Genomic DNA, 11,227 nt, shown 5'->3' with positions numbered 1-11,227 from the left:
TATCAGATAACGAGTCATCCCCGGCCGGATAACATCTGCTTCACCCCGGTGGGCCGTTTGCCGCCCGTGGAGAGCGGCGACAGATGGAAAGGGAGCGTGTGGCTCCAACACTTCCCTCTCTGACTGCGCTGGCAGTTGTCTTCCCAAAATAGCCTCCACTGCACACAGCCTTATATGTGCAAAGGCCTCCAGCGTGCGCCCAAGGAGGTATCATGTATCTAGGCCATACAATACAAGCCACAAGGCTCAATGTTGCTGCCTACCATCAGGCCTCTCGCCGCCCAGGGGGACGAGGCCCCTCCGTGAATCTGGAAACGGCCACGCCATGGATCTCATCCAGCTCAACCGCGAGTGTCTCCTGCATATTTTCTCCTTCCTGGATAAGGACAGCCGCAGGAGTTTGTCTCTTACCTGCGTGCAGCTGCGGGATGTCTTTCTGGACCCCCTCCTGTGGAATGTGCTCCACTTTGACTCGCTCTCTCAGCTGAGGTGCGACAACTTTGTGCTAGGAGGCTTTTTGCGTCACCTGTCCATCTGCTGGTACTCCAGCAGGGTGCTGAAGGTGTGCAACATCGAGGACTGGTTGAAGAGTTCCTTTCAGAGGGACATCTGCAGAAAACACGATAGACTGGTCAGCACCTTCCTAGCTCGTGTCGGCCACATGTGAGTGCTTGATATGTTTTTTTTTTTAAATGATTGAGCTAAGGCACAAAAAGCAGCAAAAAAAATAAAAGCCTACTAGAACATCTGAGCTTTATTTGAGGTTACTCAGAAGCACCTCAAATGGTGACAGTGGTCAATAGTTTGTTGTAACTCCAGTGACAATGTAACATTGTAACGTCAATCAAAAGCGACAACAAGATGCTGAAGGCCAGTCAAGAGTCAAAGAAACTATTTAACATCTCATGGCATGCCAGTAATAATTATGGTATGATGTCAGCTCAATTGACTTGGTGTTCAATCTGGGCCTGTTAGTTGAATAAGAAGCTATTATTCCTTTGTATGAATAGAAACGGGTGGATACACAGGTTTATTGTTCCTATCGTCATTTACCTGTTCTGCGTGTAACGATTCATCATACTAAAACGCTTTTGAACAAACGAAATGAAAACGGATCATTTCCTACTTGCTCATCTCTCACAGCATGCTCTTAATGTGCATCGGCACCCTGCTTAGCAATCACCGACATGGAAAAAAATAAATAATGGATGGATGACAGGTTTAGATTTTTTCAGGAAGGAAAATCATGCAGGTGTAATTATCTCTCGCTGACAGGGAACAAAATAATTAGCGGCAGCTCGTGCTTGAGGATTAAAAAAAAAACAAAAACACTAAAAGCCGACACGTGATTCTGAGAAAATTGCAGCGCTGAGCTACGTCATTACCTTTCATTGACTAATGTGGCGGTAGTTGCATTTGATTGGTCACTTGCAAAAGAAAGCACATCCTGTCATGTGAGCGAGCCCGACCTGTCAGCATTTGCAGAGGCGTAATGATGTCTTCTGAACATCCACGCACACGCACGCCACAGACAAGTGACGCAGCTGCAAGACAAGTGGAGGGGAGGGGAGGGCGGGGTTGCTTGCTTTGCATCTGTGAGCGGGGGGGGGGGGGGGGGCTTGCATGAATGACCCTGTGTGGATTTCCTGTTGGGTGAAATTTGAGAGCCGGCCACATGAAGCTGCAAAACCAGTCCAAACTGGAATTGCCTACTTTGTCTGGCACGTCCATTTTGATGCCTTGGAGCCTCCACTCATGGCATACTGATAAACCCCCCCCCCAAATTGTGAGGAAAGCTTGTGCGAGCCTGGGAGGGGCGCTCAAGAGTGATATGGCCTTAGCCCCGCCCACTGCGTGCATGCAGGTGGAGCTTACAATTGACTCTTTGTTGTTGTCAGAGGAATGAACATGTGCATCTATGTCTGCCTCCTCGTCTTCCTCTTCAGAGGTCGTCTCATGGCTTTTTATGGGAAAAGCTGTAAAACATCTACCGGCCTTTCTTTTTCTAGCATGTGGACAACATTTCGAATTAACAAAGTACTGTATTTGTTTGGATTTTGTTACTTCCCACCACTGCAGTGAGATATGTGGCGTTTGAATAAATGGAGGCTTTGAGCGCCGGCGCTAACACAAGCACGCCTTGTCGAGTTAGCTGACAAAGTGTGTCTAGTTTTGTGCCCACAAAAAAAAAAAAAGTTCAAAGATTTCTAAAAATGTGAACTGAATGTGTTGGGAACAAAGCCACCCTTCGTATGTCCAAAAAAACTTTGGGGGTTTGTTGGCATAATTCCACCAAGCGTAACCAAACAGGTCATTAGCGAGATAATTGCATCTTCAGTCTCGAGAATCAGACCGGACTGTTCTGTGTGATTATTGTTTGGATTATTTTGTACTTCATTAATCAAAAAGCTACAAACAAACAAACAAAACTGACGGAATCATGATCAGGCCTGCAATCAGAAAAAAACTGCAGATGGCAGGATTCTGTCTGACAGCAGCAAAACAAGTTTCCATTTTAGAAACTGATCAAGATGCATCTGCTTAACATAAATCGTTTCTAACGCATGAACTGGAAAAGGTGCGGTTACTTTTGGAGAGCTGCCAAAAAAAAATCAGCTTGTAGCCAATTTCCTTTTAAAGCTTTTAAGGGCTACAATTAAAATGGAATCTGTACGCTCAAATTAAAAGGGAGTTGCTATGAGTGGGTGGATTATGTAACTTTAACATCCAACAGAGAGAATCTCCATTTTATGTTATTGTCATGCTAAAGCTGGGCGCTGGCACGTTGCTGCACGTGGATGCGCTGCTATCACATGCGCCGAGGTTACTGGGGCAGCACCCGTCACACTGGCAGTCCACTGGAATATGTTTGGCTCACATGTGGCAAAGCGCTAAGATTATGTAAGTCTTTATGTAAGCTGCATTAGTGAACGTGAACGACATCTCTCTGCCGCCCGCGTGCTCGTTCGTCCCTGCCGGCCTGACGAGTGTCAAAGATGCTTTGTGTGAAAAAGACAAAAAAATCGGGTTCAAACCAAAACGACCGTTTGCTAAGTTGCCAGTCATCCTGTTATTGTTCTGCCCACTAAAACCGGACGCCCTTGATTTATGAAAGCTTTCTTCGACCAAACACATAGTCCCATCGGGACGCGGAGCAAAGCGTCGGCAAGCTGCAAAGTATCACTGATCATATTGCCGCCTCTCTGAGCTTTGCTTTTCAACACGTGTGTCATCTTCTCCAGCTGTAACTCTCTATTATCTCGCCGCCCGCCCCAACACCGAGGCCTGAGGAGCAGCCTTTGGCAAATAAGCACACGCGCCAAACAGCAGTGCTTACTTAGGAGTAGTGACTGTCCCTCTTCAAACAAAACTAATCCCTCCTTGCTTTCGCTGTGTAAAAATGACTCACAACAGGCTAGCGGTACAAATCAACCACCGTTATTTGCAGGGGGGGGGGGGGGGGCACAATAGGTAAAAATCTGCAATACGGTCATTACACATAAAATTAAATCGTAAACTACAAAAACATCAACCAAACAATCTACTGTAATTTCCCCTAATGATTGTCCGTTAGCTTAATGCTAACAGACAATACAAAACGTCATAGACAGGCTAACAGAAATGAGCAGTTACAGTTTTTGCGAACCTTCAAGTTGGGGACCTTATCTGCATAACTTTTCTTATTGTTTCTTATTAAGGGACAGCTTTATCAATAGAATTTAGTGCTGCCAGGCCATGTTGCGGAAAATTTTGATCCAAAGTTTGTACGAACTCAAAAATGTACGTATGTCTAAAATTCAGTGCCTGTAATTGAGCGATTTTGTCATTGTATGTGCTGCAGGTGCCCTCACTTGCTATCCTTGAAGCTCTCCGGTTGCGCACACATCACAGATCAGGACGTAATCGTCGTCCTGCAGAGGTGCGGGAAGCTGCGCCACCTCCACTTGGAGAACTGCGTCCGCATCACAGACCGCATCCTGGATGGGGCGGCGGCTCACGGCGTGAGCCTGGAGGAGGTCAGGGTGGACTTCTGCAGGAACATCACAAAAGAGGGGCTCAAGGTCATGCGAGAGAAGAGGCCTGAGCTGAGGCTGAGTGCAGAGAGAAGCGCAGGCATGATTCCAGATAGTAAGCCTGAGGAGAATGTGCCGCTCAGGAGAACCTTGCAGAAACTCTTGGAGATCTCCTAATAGCAAGGACCATATATTTTTCATTCACAGTGTGAGTTTTTTAAAATGATTATTTATAGGGTTTGTCTTGACTTTATTTTTACTACTTTCAATTCCTGACTTTGTACTCCTTGCCTTAATTTGAGTTGAATATTGTCCTAGTGTGAATAGCAAAAAAAGATGGGCACCCCTCAATTTTTTTTAAAACTTGCACTTGCTAATTTCATTATGAATTCCACAAACTCTTGAAAGCAATTCTTAAGGACACTTGGGTTCTAATCACACCCAATCACCAGGCAAAGTTATAGTACGTTGCCATAGCTACGTAATTTTAAAAGGGAGATTCAAAATTAAGACGCTAGTAAGAAAATATCATAAAGGGCTGCAAAGTAGGGAGAGGAGGGTGTCATAATTTGTGTGTCGCTATAATATATTCGGGAATGACAGGCATGGTTAAAATGCAAATGCAACAATTTCTTTTTTTTAGTCAGCATGTCTGTACTTTGAGAGTCTTAAGTGAACATTCCAAATATATTCACAACGAAGCTTTAACTCATTCACTGCCAGCTATAGACGTTAAAAAAAAATTCTATTTTAATTGGGCTGGCGTTAAACGAATTAAATAATCGGTATATTTGGCATTTAGTTGATTTTACTTGCGTGTCATTTCATTTTGCAGACGAGGTATATATTTTTTTGTATGTAAAAGGCAACGGTACTTTAAAAAATAAATAAAAAATTCAATGACAGTGCTGGCTGCCATATATTTGGCATTTGACCCGCCATCTTGAGCAAATGAAGAGCTCTTTAAGCTTTCCAGGTGGACTCCAGCCCAAACAGACAACTGACTGCATGTTTGGCGTGTAGCAACATGAAGCCATCAAAGCGGCCTTTGTTTCCACTCGGGGGGGGGGGGGGTTCTTTTTACGGCCATACCATTTTCAACAAAGACGTGTCTGGAAAGACCTGTTGCGTTCATGCGTGTCCTTAGAGAGACAAACAAGCGGCGTGTTCGCTACAGAACAAAACAACTTTGACACCTCACCCACGCTAACACGTCACGCTGGATGTCGGCTCACTTATACGGCTCCTTTTGTTTTGGCTAATACACTAATGCATGCAAGGCGGGCCTCCGCACTACAAAGTGTCCAAAAAGACACAAAGCTAGTTTGTTGCTGCATAGAGGGGCTACTTTAGTGAATATCATTTAATAAATGAATGGAACAAAGCCATACTGTGAATATGACAACTGTCTTTTTGTGAGTGGATACTCACAAACAATAGACAAAGTGTTTTGTGAAGGCATCACCTGTAGGAATAAATCCATCAGTGTCTCTTCATAGACTACTTTGCAATGACTGCTCCATGTCCGCTAGAGATTGACTTGTCTTATAATGTATTCATTTTGAGTGCAGGAGGATATTTACACCATATTTTCAACTGAAAGTGGAGAAAAATAATGGTGGGGGTTTTTTTCCAGCCATTTTCTGACACTACAGTGCAGGCAGAAAATGGTTTTGGGAAAAGCTCTTTTTTTTTTTTTCCACTTGCACGACTATGCTGCAATCAAAACAAAGACACCGCTACCTACACGTGTTGATGCTGACTAGCGATGAACTCGACAAAGGCCTTCAGAGGAGGAACGGACTTCCATCTGCTTTAAACTGCAGACCAATGCATCCTCCCGGACTGGACTCAGCGGGATGGCGGATGCTTTGGCCAAAGAGAGCTTATGAAATGTTCCAGCAGACACAGGTAGAGCTTGTCTTTAAAAATATATTTTCCCTATTCAGAATTTATTGGGTTTCCATTGCGGCAATGGAAATTCCAACTAAGGATCAGACTGGCTTATTCATCCATCTGCGATGTCTTGTGTCATCCTCAAGAAAACAGGAAGTAGCCTGCTAACTTACAAATGGTTACAAATCCACACAAACCTTTTTTTTTTTTTACCCTTTTGTTTGCTGTTTAGCCTTGGCAGAGGTCCCTTATCCTACTGTTTTGCTCCTGGGTCACATTACACTGTAGCTGAGTTTAATAAAAGATTTGGCCTTGACTTGGGTTCACATTTTGTCTTTTACTCAAGGCACAGCAAATTAAACAATACCCGTTTTCCAACAGTTTCCACAATGGCTTATCTAAAAATCCACATGATCAGTGTGGGAGGTAAGATGCACAAATTTTCAGTTTCAGATTTTGAGGGTTAATTATTTAACAATATTCATACTAACCAGACATGACCCGAGCCCTTCACAGCAAGTAGCTCATTTGAATGAAAAACACGCTTGGAATCAGTGTAGTTGTACAAAATGGCTAATTCTGAGGAAGTTGATTAAATCCATTACTCAAGCTCTATTAGACTAACTAATTTCATTAAAAATCATCCGGGAGATAAGGTAAATTCTCTCTAATCATTTTAATTAGCTGCTCTGCTTCACGCGGGGAGGAAGATGCTAATGGTGGACGATTTTATGCAGCTGCTTGGAAACACTTGTAACTAAAGGGGCAATGGACGTAGTATACGTGGGTAAGTAATAGAGTACAAATACTTTGTCATTTTTTTAAGTACAAATACACACCCTTTGACAAACAGTAGCTTTTGCTTCAGGAGCTTTGCTGAAACAATAGCGGAATATCCAATGTCGTGAATAAAAATTTAAAAAAACATTTGGATGAATGGATGGATTGTGCAGACGTACCTAATGAAATGTCCCTTTTTTTTCCCCTACGCCCTGCATAGCTGAAATAGCTTTTCATTAGCGGAAAAGACAATCTGTTTATCACAAAGGTCTTGTGACGAAAACAATTAAGCTGCCTTTTTATATCAACTTACACTGCTCAGATAGGGAAAAGGTGATGACCAAAAAATGCTTTGCAAAGGTAGTTTCAAGATTCTAAATTCAGTTTCAGATTAGAATTCAGCAAGTTTGTTTTTAAGCCTGTTGTGCATTTGTGTGGTTGCACACATAGCACACAAGACATTTTTAATTATGGAAAAAGTGAACCAGACCCTCAATAAAACGAAGAATTCATGCTGTCATGAGTTGCTCTCATGATTTATACACACTGGGCAAAAACAATTAGGTGGAGAACCGAGAAACGGAGAAGTTAAAGCCAAAGCATTATGCTGCCCAAGGTCCGAGGCCCGTGTGCCACATGACCTGCACAATGAAATGTAAAGTCATTGTAAAAAGGAGAAGGGTGGAGGATTGTGGTTTCAGTGCCCGAAGCCTAAAATCAGCAGTTTCCTGACGCCCTTATAAGTTCAGCCATGGGAGTTATTTCCAGTATCACTGATTACTCACCCCTTGGTGTGGGGGAGGAGGACAAGGCGTGGCGAAGGGGAGGTCAATGCAGGGGCGGAAGGAAAAGGTTAGGGGGAGGGGTTGTTTTCAATTTGGTTTTAAGAGCATCCCGAGTGGGGACTTACGCAATTTAATCCACCTTTTAGTGCTACTAATCACATCACGATTATAGAAAAGCATCAAATAAATAAAGTTAAAAAAATAATAATAATAAAAATAAAATAAAATAAATAAAGTTACTACAAAATATATTTTTTTGTGTAGTGTGGAGTGATACAAGTTTGATGATGATTTTATTTTTCCACGTGTATCGGTAGCATCTGTGTTTTTTGGTAGCGGTGGTAGGTAGGTGCATCCTGAAGGCACAACGTCTGCAGATGGAGAGACCATTTTAATAATGTTCCAAGGCTTTGAAGCCCTTTCTTGTGTCCCAAGGATTCTTCCATCCTGCGAGAGTCACTCAAAGGCTCCTTGCCCGAGGCCTCGGTCTTTGGGTAGGTACTGTAACTCTCTGGAGACCGAAGCCTGGATTGCAGGGCTATGAAATATTTACAGCTTTTTTTTGTTGTTGTTTTGTATCGAAGCCAAGCAAAAAAAAACACGAGCCATCTAAGGTACTATACGAGTGTGAGGATATACATAAAAGTCATATAGAAAATGGAGATAAATATCACCAGTTTGCTTTTTTTGCGTGATAACGTGAATGAGATTGATGGCAAAGCAGGGAGGGAGATAAAGAGGGCCGTCACGCACAGATGCATTCGTGCGCCCGATTCAAGGACAGCAAAAGTCACGCGAGGAGATCGTTTGTGTCTGCTATAGAGCGATATCCTGAATTTAAATATATTTAAAGGAAAAAAAAAAAAAAAACGGGAGACGCAAAAGTCACGGAAGCCGCAACACAGATGGAGCTTTGACTCAGTCGTTGGCGGTCTTTCACCACCCACTTTTGCGTGCTGTGAAACCACATGAAGATTTTTTTTTTTTCCCAGTTCTTCATGCAGACATGCTGACATTAATCGTCCGTCTGCGTATCCTGATGTTGAAGCATCAAAAGTAAAATGAGGACAACTTAGACTGCACAATTTCTATTTTCATCCCGAACGTTGCGCGATTGTACAGACCTATGTTAAATCTGAAATTCTTACGTAAAAGAAAAGGACGTCATGACATCCAGCGGTTTAAATTGACAGTATTTGGAATTTGTTCTTAACCGTATATTTAACGAGGCAGAATGACAGCAACTAAATACTGCTCGGATTAAAATCATTTTCTTGTTTACAGTCTTACTGGAACCAATTTTGTCTTTAGTCATATTTGAAAAAATGTTGAAGGGTTAGGCCTGCATTTCAACTAAAATGTTGTAGTCATCACAAATGTCCATTGTGAAGTACTTTCTGAATGTAAGCAGAGAGCATAACCACAAACATCTCCCGATTCATCTTTTTGCAGCTGTGAGCCGCTTCCATTAGTAGCCACGAATGCCGCAACACTGCCGCCGTCACGTTTGACAAATGATGCACTATGCTTTGGATTACAAACTGTTCTTTTCCTTCTCCCTCTTGTCCTCTTTCCGTCATCCTGATCAAAGTCGAAAAAAAAAAAAAAAAAGAATCCTGTCTTGTCCATTAACGCAGCACTACATAAACAAAATGTCCCCCTTATTGTCTGACAAAGACCAAAGCGTCATATATCAACCTATATTCCAAACAATAAGTATTTATGCACTCGTAAATCTCCTCCTCTCCCCCCCCCCCCTCGAATCGTTTCATGATGATCTAATAACCCCAAATTTGATTTCCCTGTGGTTCTTCGCTAACTTGTTTTGGCCTAAGGCGCAAACGAAATAGGAGGCACAAAAGTGGGGCTACTGCTCCCCTGTGAGTCAGACGACGGGTCTATTTGTGGCGCTATCTCTGCCTCCGTCTGGTGAGGCATCCACAAAAGGCTGTAGAGCTTTGGCCGGAGCACGTGCGAGGGACTAAGTGGAGCACCGAAGGGGGAATGCTATCTGTGATTGCGTCACAGGTTAAAAACAAGACATTCAACAATGATGACATGGGAAATGGTGATTATTAACATACTGTACAGTACTAAAGCGGTTCCAGCACTTCCGTGGACCTGAAGGAGTTAATCAATATGTAACCTGATGCAGTGCTACAATAACACTCAATGTCAATTTAAATCAATGAAATGACTAAAAACAGATTTTCTGCAGCTAATGTAGCAGCTGTGGTACTGAATGTTGTTTACACCATTTTGAGGGCCTGAAGCAAAAAAAATAAAAAATAAAGCACTCATTGAAAATATAGCCTGCTGGTGCCACATATTTTAATGTCCTCATGTTCCAGAACAAATCTGCAAGCAAATTCATTCATGGTTCCAGTTATTACCCGAAGATTGAATATTGAGTGTGTGCTTTGTTTTAGTGGTTTATTGTAATAATCTGATAATCCTGTTAGCATTGAACTAATGAATTTAATGTGAAAACGAGTTCAAAAGGACAATCCATTTTTTTTTTTAAATTGATGTTTCCAAGATTGTCTTTTGTTTGGAAAAATATGAAATCATTTCAGGAGGTGCCGCACACTTCACTACTTTTTGACTGTAAGGAGGACAAGGCAGCTTCGTGTGATGTAAGCACGGTTCAGGGAGATTGTGTGTGTGTGTGTGGGGGGGGGGGCTTTAGATGATGAGGTAAGGGAGTGGGCGGCTGTAAGAGTCACAGCATGGATACAAGAACAAGCTCATACTGTACTTCTAATGACAGCCTTTCAATTTGAGCTCACAATAAAATTCCTTACAGTGTTGTCAGGGGGGGGGGGGGGGGGGGCGGAGCTTGGAGGAAGACGAGACGTACGGTACACAAGGCTTTAATGGGTTTCTTACCTGAACAAGTGAAAATTAGCAGCTGCCGCAGCACAAAAGCCATTTGTCACTCAAGCTCACATTCTTGAATTTCTATAAACGGTCAGTGCCAAACGTGTGCAAAGAATTTGAAAGAAAAAGGTCAATTATCCGCACCTCACTGAGGCCCGCTAATGCATTTTCTCCGCTATTGAGGCCATCTGTCTTTCATCTATTTTTAAGTAGCTAAATGGGACTGGCTACAAAAACGTTGAAATTCACCCTAAACACAAAGTTAACAAAAGTACAATAGAAAATGTGAGAAGCGGTTTTGAAGAATGAATGATGAACTGACCAAATATGCAGTCAGACACTAGGAAATTGTAATTGTCATCTTTGCGCATATCTATTTGGCAACTAAATATTTCCTGTGTGACACAAGCAACTCATACTTTGTTCATGAGTGAGACAAACTGTAAAGATCATTTTTCATTTTTTTTTTATGCATGTCCATATTTGTCGTCAATGAGTAAACAAGATTCAGTTCATTTCAGTCCGATAGCTAAGTTAAACAAGGGATCAGGATAAGTTTATCTCCTGGACAAGGGCGAGTGAGTTAACTATGTCCATACGACTGATTTTAGGTATCGTTTGGAATGGTGAACCCTGATTGACCTCACTATAATTTTGTATCATATCAAAGAGATTCAAAGTCAAAACCTGTTGTTACTTTCACAATCTTTGCTCCATTCCAGATGTTATCTGAATACTCAAACATTGAATAGGACAAATAAAATTCCTTCAAAATAATATCGGCAATCTCCTTCACTCTTACATGCACTGATTTTTTTTATTTTGTTAAATCTGTCACACTGTTTTTTTTGTTTTTTTTTGAAAAAAAATATT

General features: G+C 42.1%; 2 protein-coding genes across 6 annotated transcripts in view; one reads left to right on the top strand and one right to left on the bottom strand.

The window, feature by feature from the left end:
• ca12 (carbonic anhydrase 12) overlaps positions 1-11,227 on the bottom strand; it is a 50,033-nt gene that overhangs the window by 16,890 nt on the left and 21,916 nt on the right. For 3 of the 5 annotated variants that reach the window (XM_085913492.1, XM_085913493.1, XM_085913494.1), the window contains exons 4-5: positions 3,852-4,030; positions 412-609 (exon numbers count right to left, since the gene is read on the bottom strand). The gene's annotated coding sequence lies outside the window, so the exon portion shown is untranslated. The other 2 variants (XM_085913496.1, XM_085913495.1) reach the window with 2 other exon arrangements.
• Positions 25-5,079, top strand: fbxl22 (F-box and leucine-rich repeat protein 22). Its single transcript, XM_085913506.1, has 2 exons — positions 25-663; positions 3,842-5,079. Exons 1-2 carry the CDS (start codon positions 326-328, stop codon positions 4,188-4,190), a joined length of 687 nt encoding a protein of 228 aa, XP_085769632.1. The 5' UTR covers positions 25-325; the 3' UTR covers positions 4,191-5,079.

The sequence above is a fragment of the Syngnathus leptorhynchus genome, chromosome 6, assembly GCF_054491065.1.
Source record: "Syngnathus leptorhynchus isolate UIUO chromosome 6, UIUO_Slep, whole genome shotgun sequence".
NCBI classification, from domain to species: Eukaryota; Metazoa; Chordata; class Actinopteri; order Syngnathiformes; family Syngnathidae; genus Syngnathus; species Syngnathus leptorhynchus.
The sequence above is the reverse complement of the archived record's forward strand: the minus strand, read 5'-3'. Positions and strand labels throughout refer to the sequence as shown.

What these genes read in the sequence shown, in the direction of transcription:
- fbxl22 (XM_085913506.1), top strand. Translation starts at nt 326, where the DNA reads ATGGATCTCATCCAGCTCAACCGCGAGTGTCTCCTGCATATTTTCTCC. An exon ending in CTAGCTCGTGTCGGCCACAT is followed by an intron (nt 664 to 3,841) that starts GTGAGTGCTTGA and finishes TATGTGCTGCAG; the next exon opens with GTGCCCTCACTTGCTATCCT.